Source organism: Caenorhabditis briggsae (assembly GCF_000004555.2).
Source record: "Caenorhabditis briggsae complete genome, chrX, whole genome shotgun sequence".
Lineage (NCBI taxonomy): Eukaryota > Metazoa > Nematoda > Chromadorea > Rhabditida > Rhabditidae > Caenorhabditis > Caenorhabditis briggsae.
Genome location: NC_013491.2, coordinates 19,753,512 through 19,767,331, shown reverse-complemented (window position 1 = coordinate 19,767,331; position 13,820 = coordinate 19,753,512). Strand labels below are relative to the sequence as shown.

Below are 13,820 nucleotides of genomic sequence, written 5' to 3'. Positions count from 1 at the left end.
ATTGGTTTTCATAATTTTTATATTATCACTTTCATACCTTCCCCTCTTCATATTACTAATAGCTCTAATGTCTAGAAACTTCCAATCCACTGGGATATTTTTTGTGTGGGTTAAACAGTTTTTACCCCTTTTCATTTATTTTTCTGACAATTCATCATCTAGAACATCTCTTGGGTGTTTTCTCAGTTTTTTTGAAATCTAATAAAATATGCATTCATCTTATTAACGAGAAATAAAGAAGGGATAGAAGATTCAGGGAAAAAATTTGAACAGGAAGCGAAGAATTTAATCAGTGATATAGAAAATCTGTCGCCGGCGTTCGGCAATTGGTGAAACCTTCGCTGTTCCTCTACAGAAAACAATGTTGGCCACATTACGACGGACCTAGAAAATACAACTACATGACGTCATAAACTCCAATGCCCATTACCTTTGGGAAAGTGATGAGCCTTCCAATGAGTACGGAGGAGAAGAATACTGATGATGTGATTGGAAGAGCAATCCAAACGACCATGGCCAAATCCGAATCTGCGAAATATGTGCTCAAAACCGTAAAGAGCTGAAAATTAGGAATTTATTGTTATAGCTGACTCATACTAATTATGTTCTCACCATGTTAAAGGCAACCGTCCAAATAGAACTGATAACCACAAGAAGGTCGGAGAAGTGGTTAAGCTCTCCGGTCAGGACAAGAGGAATGATAGAAATTAAGGCTGCAAACAATGGAGAGCATCCAGATAGCAAACACCATTTCTGCAAAAATAATAGTTTCTACCCCGCCGCACATTTTTCACGATTACCGAATTAATAACCGGAAGCACAAATCCATTTTCAGTGATTCTGATCTCTAGAGGTGTCACAATGAATGGGACAGCTGTGAAGAGTGACAATGACACCAGTATACCCAGGATGTTGCGATCGAAAGACTTCTAAAAATTATTATACAGTAATTCGACTCTACAGAGCTTCACGATCTGTTTTTTTTTGTTGGAATCCTATCTTTTCAATCACAGACAACAGAGTTTTGGTCAGAACAAGATAGGTTTTTTTTTATTTATTTTCAGTGCACTCAAGTAGAAACAAAAGAAGAAGTCAGAAAAGCAACAACTGCACCTACGAAAACAAAAAGTGTGAGAAAATGGAAATATATCAACTTACGGGTTTACGACAAGCTTGGGACTTCTGTGACAAAGCAAGCGCGATTAAAATTAGTATTTCAAGCGTAATCATTGCATTTAACACTCCAAAAGAAATACGGAACGCCCAGTTCAGCCATGATACTGTATAATCTCCTCGAGTAAAATCTCTCAAAAATGATCTGAGTATTGGAGAAAAATTATCATTTTGACCGAGAAAACAGAGCTTAATATTCCGAAGAAGCTCTGAAAACCAAAATTAATGAACTAGAAATTTGAGGAAAATTGAGGAACTCACAACTGCCATGAAGGCGAGACGATAGTATTGGGGAGCGAAAAAAAATTCCCGATATTTCTTCACAACCATATGAAAAGCAATTGAGCCCACTAGGTTGGCACCATCTATGGTGACAGTCGTAGCTATAAGCAGTATGAGGAAGAAGTTCATGGCGTTGGAGAGATCTCAGGAAGTCTTCGAAAGTGGAACAACAAATGCTGATAAAGACTTGCTTGTTTCCCGAATCCCACGCTCCGCCTTTTTGGCTGAAAATGGGCGTTCCCAAGATCTCAGTAGAGGGATGAGAGAAAGGATAGAATTCCAGAACAAAGAGACCACAAGAGAGTTAGAGATTGCCGGTTGCCTAGGCACTCATGTATAGGGGCAAGATGAGAGAAACACGAGTTGGGAAGAGATAAAAGAGCCAGATGTTGGGAGAAGACGTTGTCTCACTTTATGACTTCATGTATCTTTCGGGAGTGCTTTCTGACTGAAAAATAGGCAGGGTCTGGGGAAATTGTCAGGGGAAGGTTGATTACTGCGCTAAGCAAAAGTTCCAAATTTTGAGATCCTGACATTTGGGATAAATAGTCTACGGTGACTTAAGGTTCTTGGGGTCGCTGAGGCTTGAAATACTACCGCCTGAAGTTTCGCAGTCTAGGTTGCAAACTTGTGTGTAAGAATTGAGAATTGACTGATGAATACGAATTTTATTTTGAAAAAGGTGGTATTTTTCAAATCCAAAATGTTCCAAAAAATTTCTAGAATCGCATTTTTCGATATTGATCCAACTGAACAATTGTTTTCTCTCCCTTCCCATAACGACGTGCAAGAACTAACTGGCAATCTCTTCCGCTTGTTAGATGAAATTGATCATCACAAAACGGCAATTTTCAGAGACAACTGAATCATCACTTCGGAAAGAAATATGAGCAAAAACCGAAAATGGTAATTTTCGACAAAATGGCGGTTTTTTGAAAATTCGTTTTTGAAAAAAAATGGGTGGGGAATAATGTTATTTCTATTGAAATTAACATTTTTGATTTTTACGAAAAGATTCTGGTATGGCAAAAAATGCGACAAAAGGGTCCATGTTTTACAACTAGATGTAAATCATGATTCACGAGTTATACTGCTGAGAAAATAATGCAGTTTTTTGGAATGGAACCTTGTGGCAGAATTTATGGCTAGTAAAACAAGAAACACATTTCAATAGTATTGTTATAATTACAGTTTCTTTTAGGTGTTTTTGAAAGGGCTCTTTTCTAGTTTAGAGGTCCCAAAAAATTCAGAGTTCCCAAAAAAATTAGAGGTCCGAAAATAAAAAAGAGGTCCGTAAAAAAAATTGAGGTCCGAAATTTGAAAAACGCGCAGATGTTGGAATAATGTACTAGAATTTAGAGTTTTGTGTTTTAAGGGTCTATAAGATAATAAGTGCGGAAATGTGACTTTTCCTAACATTTTTAGCTCCATTTCATTTTTGTCTTTCTGATGGACCCAAATTTTCATATAAGCAAAATGCCGGCAAAACAGTAATGCATCCATGAATATGTTGTCTTTCAGGCTTAGATAATACAGAAAATGTGCATCTCTAAACATATTAGAAGTATAAAATATTAGGTTGGTAAGAAAGTTTCTTCCTTTTTTGGCAAAATTTTTGATCAGATTTTCCTTAAAGCAGAGGGGGCAAGATCAATGAAAGTAACGTCCATGAGCATCGGTAGTTGTCTGGTAACGCTCTGGTAATTTCTTGATGACATCGGACCTGAACGACGAGAGCTGCGATTGAAAATGTGGGTCAATTCCTTTTTTGTGTCAACTTTTCAATTGAAGTATTTTCTATGAAGATGACGTTCAAGAGCCCCAAACAACCATTTTTTTGATAGGGCAAGGTCTGGGGAATACGATGAGTGCAAAAGAATGGTTTAGACAAAATACATGAATTTTTGGCTGATCCCTCTAGTCACAGGTGGTCTCGCATTGTCGCGCAGGAAGCGGACTTTCGTTTTTTCTCCTCGTTTTGATTCGGCTGTCAAATTCAACTTCTCCAATTAGAAACTACACAATGCGGCAGTTATAGTGGTACCTTCATCTAAAAGTTCCCAGACTCCATCCCATTGAAAAAACACCAAATACATAGCATACCCATTTTCACGTAAAATTTAGGTTTTGAGACGTCCAGAGCTAGCTGTTCTTTGGCAATCAACTGACCCTTCCACACATAAATAGAGTAACTTACTCACTTATTATCTACGGTAATTAGATCCCTTACCTAACTGAACGTGCGAAGAAATGATAGGAGAAACATGCTCATGTCTATTTGGAAATCCATATCGTAGTTTTTCAAAGCATTGGGTACGAGTCGACCCAGTTCTTGAAGTTGCCAAAAGACTTCGATCCTTTCACAACATTTAGTTGACTAACCGACAATGCCTTTGACATTTTACAAGTGGTTTGAAGTGAATGCGACTTCACGACTTTAAGCAATTGATCGAGATCCACCTCATTGGGCCGTTGGCATCTTTCAACCGGTTCTCCCACGTGCGAAATTTTTTGAACCAAAGGCAAACTGTAGGCGATGACCGAACATGTCCCTTATATAAATTCACCAATTGCTTGTGAATACCGTGTTTTTGAAGACCAAATAAAAATAAAAGTATAAGCATGTGGCTTATGTACATTGGGATATGGACCAAAAGAATCGTCATTTCTCCAACACGAAGTGAGACGAAAATTTGAAAATCAAGGATCTAATAGACACTAAACACAGCTCTCCAACAAAAAAAATCTGGCCTGGTACGCCACTTTGATAACTAGAAATCGAAGCTCAAAAAGAACCCTCCCAAAAAGGAAGAAACTTTCTTACCAACCTAATATATCATCAACACTTATTATTTTATAAGACCCCAGAACTATAGTTTTTTACACAGTATAAATTCTGTTACGCTATTCCAACGTCTGCGCGTATTCCAAATTTTGGACCTCTATTTTTTCTCGGGACCTCTGAATTTTTTGGGACCTCTAATTTTTATTCGGACCTCTACACTAGAAATGACTTTTGAAGTACCGTTTACATTATATCTAGCAGAATTACCCCATAACATTCAATTTCGAGCCAATTCTTATCATTCCTTGAAAATCATATCAAGAAATTGTTAACTGACGTAATTTTCATTTTAATATCATAAAAGTTTTGGGAGTTTACCACTTTTCGATATCTCGAATAGGGATCGAGATAATTGAGCCTTTAGTTCAAAGCTAGAGTGACAGTGCTTGTGAGAATAGTGGTAACCATGCTCAACTGGAAGAACTGGGAGATCTTCCTCGGGAAAAGTATTACAAAAGTAATACCAGCTATCTCTGATACGCTTTTCTTTATGCATGATCTTTTGATTTTTTCAAAACTTTTGCAGTTTTTCAGAAATAGAACTGCTGTTCTATCAGACAGTGGCAGACTGATATGTACGATTGGATGAGTTCCAATTTGGTGGAAATAGCACTACTCTATTGAAACGTGAAATTTTTCACCCTTATCAAAGCACATGCTTCCAAAAGGCACGTGTTTCAAGATTGAATAGTAGAGTTTTGTTAATTTTTTGCTTGGCTGAATTCTCAGTCACGGTAGAATAACCTTAAGTGGTGATTTTAGCTCGAAAATGTTATAATTTTGTGCTGTTCGCGAAAATAACAAAAAAAAGATAATTATTGAATAGCTTCATTTGTCATATCCTTAAAAGCATACTTGTAATCCAAGCCTTTACCGGGCCTCCGCGGGCCCTGGCATAGTTTCTCTCAGAGTCAATAATTTTGGGCCAACTAAGTTTGATATGATAGAACTCGACGAGTGCTACAAAATGCTACTGTTTGGAAAACTGTACTTTGTCTATGAACAAAATTACAGGCCATAAAGTGGCTTTTCCCGGACGGCCCGGAAGGCCCGGGTCGGGCCTGCATTTTTTCGTACTATTTTGTCTGTAACTTTGTTTATAGACAAGATACAGGTTTTTTCAAATAGTATCATTTTGTAGTACTCCTCAAGTACTATGATATTGAATTTAATTGGTCCAAAAATATTGACTCTGAGAGAAACTATGCCAGGGCCCGCGAAAACCCGGAAAAGGCCCGGATTACAAGTATGCTTAAAAGGTCACATCAATTATCATTTCTATAATAAAGAAATGAAGTGGCTTCTCTCTTTTTTTTTGTATTTCTTTCCATTTTCCTAGGAGGGGAGTTTCCCAGAAAGAAAATCCGCCAGACCAAGTTATATTTACCGTACGACTTTTATGGTTGGCAGACTTGACGCACAATGAAAAAAATGAAAAGAGATTTTGCTTTTTTTAATTTGAAATAGTGTCAAATGTAAGGAGCGTAGCGACCATCGTGCGCCAAATGTGCGCCAGCTAGCTCGTGTGTTACAGTAGTCTTTAATAGATTTTTCCAACCTGGATGACGGTTTCAATAATGCGATGGTTGTTCTCGAAATGTTCAGTTTTAGAATGAATATATTCATTTTGATCTTTTCATCATTCAAACCACCGAAACATTTTTTTCTTGTTTTTTTTTTGATAAATGTGACTCTACGACAATTTATGATTTAGAAACTGGACAACCAATAAGAGAAGTGATGTGATCCTATGTGTTTTGAAGTAAACAAAGGAAAAACTCCGAGTGATAAATCGTTCTCAGGAGAGATTTTAAATTTTTTAATTACTACTATGGAGGTAGAGTTCACGTGATCTAATAAATCAAATTCCTATCGGAATTCCGTGAATGTGACGTTTGCTGGAAATCTTTTCGAAACGTTTTCCAGAGAAGGGATTGAATCTGCAAGGGCCTTATTGGGGGCTGGAAAATATTCCTAAACCGAAGGCTCCCAAACTGGGATTTTTTGAAACTCGCTGGCCCTATCCGACAACTTGTTGATTGATTTGGTTGATCTAAACAACAATTCGACATTCTCATTTCAGTAATCTCCTCTCATTGGTTTCCCACACAGTTTGGTGTGAGATCAGTTTTCTTGAGGGAAAACACATTCCAATTTAAGTGTGGATGGGCACAACGTTTGCTGACGTAGAATGGTACCCCGCGTTTCGCGTAAAACAGCGTTGCGTCTGTTTTCTATTGATTGCCAATTAATAATCAATAACCATTGCTGTGGTCTTCTCATTTTTTCATCCTGGGTCATTCAAGGCCTTTTTTCTATTAACTTTTCCATTTTCTATTGACTTTTTTTCATAATTCTGATTATCTATTCATTTATTGTTGCAAACACTAGGATATTTATCTTTTTTTTGTGGTACGTAGTTTTCAATTTAAATCATATCTTGGTTAGTGTTTGGATCTCAGAACACTTTAGCAAATCAGTAATACCAAAAACCATAGCCTCTCTTTTCTATCTGTAGCAGGTTGCACAACCGACGATACTCGCGCTCTAGTCGTTTAGTGCCAAAACAAAAAAGAGGTCTCGATTTTGAAGCGAAGAGTTTATAAAAATGTCCCAGTCCCCCGGAAGTTCAATGCAGATTCAGTTCCTACTCCTGAAAATGTTTCAAAATGATTTCCAGCAATCGTCATATTTTCGGAATCCTGATAGGAACTAAATTTATCTCGCTAATAATGAGAGAAAATTAATTTTCAACATCTCTTAGAAACGATTTATTTCTCCAAGTTTTTCATTTGTTTTCTTCGAAAACATCGGAGCATATTTTTTTTATTCGTTGTCATGTTTCTGAAACATAAATTGTCTTAGTAAAACTATCATAGTTCCGAGAATGTGACGTTTGCTGGAAATCTGTTTGAAGTATTTCCGAAGAAAAGATTGGGATTTTAACCCTTGTGGGCCATATCCGACTACTTGTTGGTTAGATTTATTTGGTTTGTCTGAACCACCTTTTGATATTCTCATCTCGGTAATCTTCCTTGCTAAGTTCTCATAGCACCACACAGACACACAGTTTGGCCTAGATCACAAGACAATCATTTGCCCTGTGGGGAATTTCAGAAAGAGTATGGATGGGAACACCTGATGACGTGGACTGGTACCCCGCGTTTCGCGTTCAACAGTATTGCGTCTGTTTTCTATTGATTTCCAATTAATAATCAATAACCATTTCAGTGATCTAGCTCATTTTCCCATTCTATGCTCATGCCTTTTTTTGTTGAAGAAGGTGGAAGGTTTTTGCCTAAAAACTAAGATATCTTTAGTTTCTTTCTTTATTTTGGCAATCTCAAAAATTGTAAGACAGCTTCTAATAACATTTCTAAAATTCTGATTATTTGTTCATCAATTGATTTTTTTGGCCGTCAGCGCCAAAATTGTACTTTGCTTTCTTTCTACGTCGAGTTGATTTCCTTTTGCGATTTGATCTTATTCTGCGATTTGGTCTTATTCTGCGATTTGATCTCCTTCTGCTATCATTCACATTCTACCATTTTATCATCTTTTCTCCCAATTTGGAAGCTACTGGTTGGTACCAAACTTCTTTTCCCTGCTACTAAGCTTATAAATAGACCTGCATGCATCCACCAGTTAACGGTATCGGTGATTTTTCTTTTAGTATCAATATTTTTTGACAAACTGAATTAGGTATGATAGAACTCGATAACCACAAAACAACACTGTTTAGAAAAATTATTTTGTTGGCGAACAAAGTTCCAGACCAAACGGGCTGAAAGAACCACCAGGGCCCGACCTGGCTGGATTGGGAGCTTACTGGTACGTAACTTTGTTGGCAAACGCTGTATCTTGTGGTACTCGTCAAGTTCTATCATATACATTTTAGTTGGTCAATTATTGCTCCTGGGAGAAGTTATCACAGCGCCCTCTAGGCCCGTTTTTGACACGTTTTCAAGTATGCTCCGAAAGTGTATGAGAAATTGTTTATGGTACACCCCACACCTCCAAATATATGGTCAACGTGTTGCAAAAATGAAATAATGATCAGATTTTGGCGTTTTTGGATATATTTTGAACATTTTTGTATTGGTACTATACTTGAATTCCTCTATTTTCCTAAAACAAAAAACTTTAGCAACCACTAAGCACTTCATCAGAAAAGACTAGAATTCGCACTACAAAAACCCCCTCAAAAACCTGGAAAATCTAGAGAATAGAGAAAATGCGTAATCACCAGTCCACTCGCGAGATACAGTAACCCATTTCCCGTCTGAAAAATTACTGTTACTATGTAAAATTAAACGGAAAGTTTTTAATATAACAAGGAAACCTAAGAAGCTCACAAACCCAGATTTTGATGAAAACTTTAGGATATGTACATCTCTGAAAATCTAGACATCGCTGAAAACTTTAAAATCCGCCCGCCAGTCTCAGCCGAGTTATATCAGTTTCAGTACAACAAATCGCCGATTCAGTGCGAAAGCAGCGTTTTCAATAATGGTTTTCTCAAATTCTAGGACGTTTTAGAGATCGAAATGTATTGTATTATATTTAGACTTTGATGAAATTTCGAACATTATCTCAAGAACAAAAAGACTTTTTTATTTTTGAATTTTTTTCACGATTTTCCAGATTTTTTCGAAAATTGAAAAAATGATTTTTCTGAGGAAAAATTTGAAATATCAAATTTCATCAAATTTGGAATATAACACAAAAAGATTCGAGTTCTGTAACCTCCTAGAAGTGGAGAAAATCGTCGTTGAAAACGGTGCCTTCGCACTGAAACTATGATTATTGTTACTGAAACTAATATAACTTGGCTGAAAATAGCGGGCGGATTCTAGAATTTTCAAAGATGTTTACATAGACGATTTTAAACATATAAGAAAGGTGAAAACTCAAAGGTTTCACGTTAGAGCAAAAATAACTAAACAATGAGAAAATAATGAGAATTTACACATTAAAAACTCCGATTACAAAAAAGTTGTCTTCATGTGGGAATTTTTTGATTTTTCCCGGAAAATGTAACGTGAACATATATTTTCATGAAATCTGGGTTTTCATGAAAAATCCACATTTTATTCAATTTTTTTTTCGTTTTTATCAAAGTTAATGTACAGAAACACATAATCTCAAACACAAGAATACATCTGTGAAAAAAGACGCGAAAGTAAAATCAGAAAAACGTTCCTCCTGAACGGAAATGTGAAAAACACAGTTTTGAATACAAAAAAATTCAATTTTTCCTGCGTAAGCACAGAATTTTTCAAAAAACTCGTTTTGAAACCCCAAACGTGAAACTTTTGAAATTTGATTTCTCTTATATCCTCAAACTTTCATCAAAATCTGAGTTTTTGAGGCGGGCTCTTTCCGGGAAGAACGGTCCCAACGACTTGTGACAACGGTCCCATTTTTTCGACAACGGTCCCAATGTCCCGAGGACCGTCCCATCGTTCCGACAACGGTCCCAACCAGGCTTAATCTAGAAACCCTATTGAAAACATCGGAAATTGTAATTTTCGTTTCAACTAGGAAACACACTTCAGCAACAAAAACGAAAATTTTGCTGATAATTGAGAATTCCAGCACTTTTTCACTGAAATTTTTGCAGAATGTATTTGGTTTATAATTATAGGCTTAGGCATTATAGGCCTTATAGGTTATCTCGTTCCTCTAATTTTCTTCATTTTTTATTCCCTCAATACTAAGCTCATTTTTTTCAGATTCTCGTTGTAAAATGGTTTCAAGTAACAAGAGAGCCGCTCTTCTCAAGAAGGTTGTCAATCAGAACGGTTGGTCAGCCAAAAGCTGAAAAACAACCAGTACCGTGCGAAGCGACCTGCCACACTTCAAAATAGCATTCTGAATTGTATTATGTGTCCCGTGTGTACTTACATCTTTGGCACAGAGAAAAGAGCCAGAGTGTTACGTGAGTTTTGACACATTTTTGTCTGTTCAAAAAAATCGCGCGGATGGTTGTTTACGTGCTTGTTTACTCGTTCATCAGCGCAATAGTTTTGAATAGAAAAATTAAAACTATTCGAGCTGTTTTTTTTTATTTCAGCGTGTTTGCACACGATTTGCGAACAATGCGTCACTACAATTGTGAAAATGGAAAGAGATAAAGTGATGGAGAGAGATGGTCTTGACAAAGTTCCAGACGTGGACGTAAAATGTCCTATCTGTAGAAAAAAAGTTTTAGTTTGCAGTGTACAATCTGCACGCTCTCTAATGAAAAACCGAACTGTGATGACGGCAGCTGTAAGTTCCACTTGTAATTTTCGATACCTTTTTTGTGTTCACTGCTTTCCGATTTATTAACTCTAGTATAACTCCAAGAAAAACTCATTTTTTTTGATAAAATATCAATCTTTTTTTTTTGAAGACAATGCTCAAAGGATGTGATCTTTCGGAAGAGCCGGAGGTTCAACTTCCACTTAAACCCCGGCATGGTAATGCCACATGCAAAACCCTTAAAAAGAGATTCAAGGAACTGGAAGGAAAATGCACAGAATTGACGGCTCTAAAGAAGAGAGAAAACACGCTGCACGAAAGTTTAGAAGAAAAAGCTGCACTTCCTCTGAAATGCCCAAATTGTCAAAAGCGCTACAAGGACAACCCAAAGTTGATCAGTAAGTAGTAAAAAATTGCATTGTTTTCATTCTTTGTTTCAGGATGTGGACACTCAGTTTGCACAGATTGTTGGGAAGTTATGAAAGCAGAGAAGGACGATCGTAGTTTTGTTAAATGCCCCACATGCAATTCGTTCAACAGAATTCATGAAAAAAGTGTTAATTACTGCGTTATGAACTCGAAAGACGAGTATGTGAGAAAATATTTGTAAATAATTTGGTTTGACAGTGTTACTCATTTTTTATAAGTACCATTTTTTTGGATTTATATTATTAATCGGCTTTTAATCTTAATTTATGATTTCTAGTGTTTCGTTTTTCCAGTGTTCTTTTTTGTGTTTTTTTTGTAGATTTTGTGTATCTCTGATTAATCGATTATTGTATTGTATTGTTTCTTTTTTTTTTAAATAAAAATTTCAAGAATCCTCTGAATATATTAAAATGTTAGTACCTAACTCCCCAGTTGAAATTTCCCTTTGACAATGTGTCTATGTTAAAGAATTGGCTGCAATACAATGCAATACAAATCGATCTCCGTTTTTATTTATTTTTAGCCATACATACAGTACCGATCAATATGATATTAAAAACTCTTTTCAGTCGTTTTATACCATATTCAATTGTCTAGAGCTCAAACTTGATATTTCCAATCACTTTGAATATTTCAAAAGTGGAAAACAGATCGAGATTGAGAACTTTGCATTTTCAGAATTTTTTGAAAGCTCCTCATTTTTCAGCTATTTTCCGAATTAGAAAAAGCACTCCGTGTTGGCCCGTTTTTATACTAAAAACGTGAAAAAGCAGGTGTCCTTCAGAAATTGGTAAGTATCTGAAAAACTAGGAATTTTCGAAAAATTCTGTGGATTCAAAGTTTCAGATCTAGGTCTGTTTTGAATTCTCCGAAATTTTCAAAGTGATTGGAAACCTGAACATCGAGCTCCAGACTCCTGAAAATGACCAAAATCAACTAAAAAGACATGTTTTTGTATATCTTGTTAACCGGTTCTGTAGATAATCCTTTTTTTCCCTATGTTACGTCTATCGACTCATGCTCTCAAGATAAAAGGAAGAGTTTTGCTGAGAGTACCGCCGCCATCTAGAAAAAAACACAAAGTGCATGCGCCGTATTGGATCGGTGCCCACATTAAGTTTTACTGACATTATTGATGTCTCCGGCGCCGAAAATTCAAATATGTACTTTTTTTCCTCCTCCCTAATATCCCGTGATTCTTTTCTGCGTCTATTTGATCTCGCTTCCACTCTCGGTTTCGCGGGCTCGCGGTTTTTCTCCTCAGCAAGTTTTTCGATTTTTTGGAGGGTCCGTCGGAAATTGGCACGTCTCGGCGGCATATCGAAGCAGACTTACTAGAAATATGAGGTTAGGACAGAACCTGAGCATACAACAATCTCAATAAAATCTTGTTTCCAATTCTCACCTCCACTATCTTTGACGTCGAGGATTTTGGTAATTAACTTGAAAACGTTCTCTTGGACTCCAGTCGTTTCATGCACCTGGATGATGAGACATGCATTTTCAGAAGTTCCAAAAAAAGAGAAATCGAGAAATCGCGTGACGTTGTATCACGAATCACCAATTAAAAGTCCCTAATGAAATCCTAATGACGCAAGTGAGAGAAAAATTCGCGAAAAATACTAATAATTCTGGAATTGTTCAAAAATAGAATTCAATACACCAGTTATTTTAGGTGATTGAAGTTTTTGGTAGTTTGAAAAAGTTGGGTTATAACTGTTTTCAGAGACCACAAATCGAAAATATCTTTTCGAATAAAATCTTCTTCCTTTAATTTTCCATAATTTTAAAATACGGATCTATCTTAGAAGAGAGTCCTTCAGAATGAACCGTCGCTGTTCAAAATTATTGGATCATCTCATTCTGGCCAGAGTTTTGTTTAATTATGGGTTCAATCGTTCTCGAAACATATCAAAAACAGTTTCAGACTGAGATCTTTACTCGAAAATTTCATTCTCATTTTTAGACATCAAAACTTTTAAAAAAGGGCCATCCCAAAAGAGTGGTTTCATTTTGGAGCCTGATGATGATCTTTCAAAAAGAAATAACCAAACTTCAACTTATTAAAAACCGAAATTGCCAAAAACAAGCCATTTGATGCATTTAACTCTATTTTTGTTCAATTCCAGGATCATTAGTATAATATTTTCGTGCATTTTTTTCCGTTTACTTGTGTCATTTGGCACTTTTAATTGGTGATTCTTATAACAAAGTCATGCGATTTCACTTTTCACAATAACACTCTAAATCTGATAACGAAACGAAAATGAAAAAAAAAACTAATTATACGATTTCAAAATATGATTTGTCGTTGGACCAAATCCAGAATCTGAAGCCATCACTTTAGAATACAGTTCTGATAGTTTAGAAACGGTCCCGTTTTCGAATCACGGTCCCACACTTCAAATCTTGTTTTTTAGAATGGAGGAATCTTCACGATTTCTTTTCAGACTTGAAAAATTTTCAATTCCCCAGATCTGATTGCACAGATTTTTAGGTTCCATACTTGTGAGGCCATGATATTATTTATCGAAAATTCGCAATTTTTAATATCTAAGATTCTCAGATCTTGAGATTCCTGAGATCTTAAATCCTGAGAAATTGAAAACTTGGACATTTTTCAGATTTTTTGTTTTTTTTTCTATTTTCATGAGTTTTTTTCTTTTCGTGATGAGTGTAGTCTTGCTTCTAATTTTTAGTCATCTTTCCATATTCCAACATGGTTTTTGAAATTCGTACCATTCTAAATAGGTCCCAGATAAAAATGTATAGCCTGCTCTTTCATTTCATAATACTTTTATTCACCTCCGGTTGTTATGTGGATGAAGAAATCGCGTGACTTTTT

At 36.1% G+C, this 13,820-nt stretch overlaps 2 protein-coding genes across 2 annotated transcripts; one reads left to right on the top strand and one right to left on the bottom strand.

Moving 5' to 3' along the window:
* Positions 1-285: 285 nt before the first annotated feature.
* CBG28093 lies at positions 286-1,584 on the bottom strand (the record flags this gene model as incomplete). Its single annotated transcript, XM_045240624.1, has 5 exons — positions 286-384; positions 431-559; positions 613-753; positions 801-929; positions 1,435-1,584. The coding sequence occupies 5 exons, from the start codon at positions 1,582-1,584 to the stop codon at positions 286-288; spliced, it is 648 nt and encodes a 215-aa protein (XP_045098679.1).
* An 8,602-nt stretch (positions 1,585-10,186) lies between these two features.
* Positions 10,187-11,156, top strand: CBG28092 (the record flags this gene model as incomplete). Its single annotated transcript, XM_045240623.1, has 4 exons — positions 10,187-10,241; positions 10,377-10,573; positions 10,698-10,944; positions 10,987-11,156. The coding sequence occupies 4 exons, from the start codon at positions 10,187-10,189 to the stop codon at positions 11,154-11,156; spliced, it is 669 nt and encodes a 222-aa protein (XP_045098678.1).
* Positions 11,157-13,820: the final 2,664 nt, after the last annotated feature.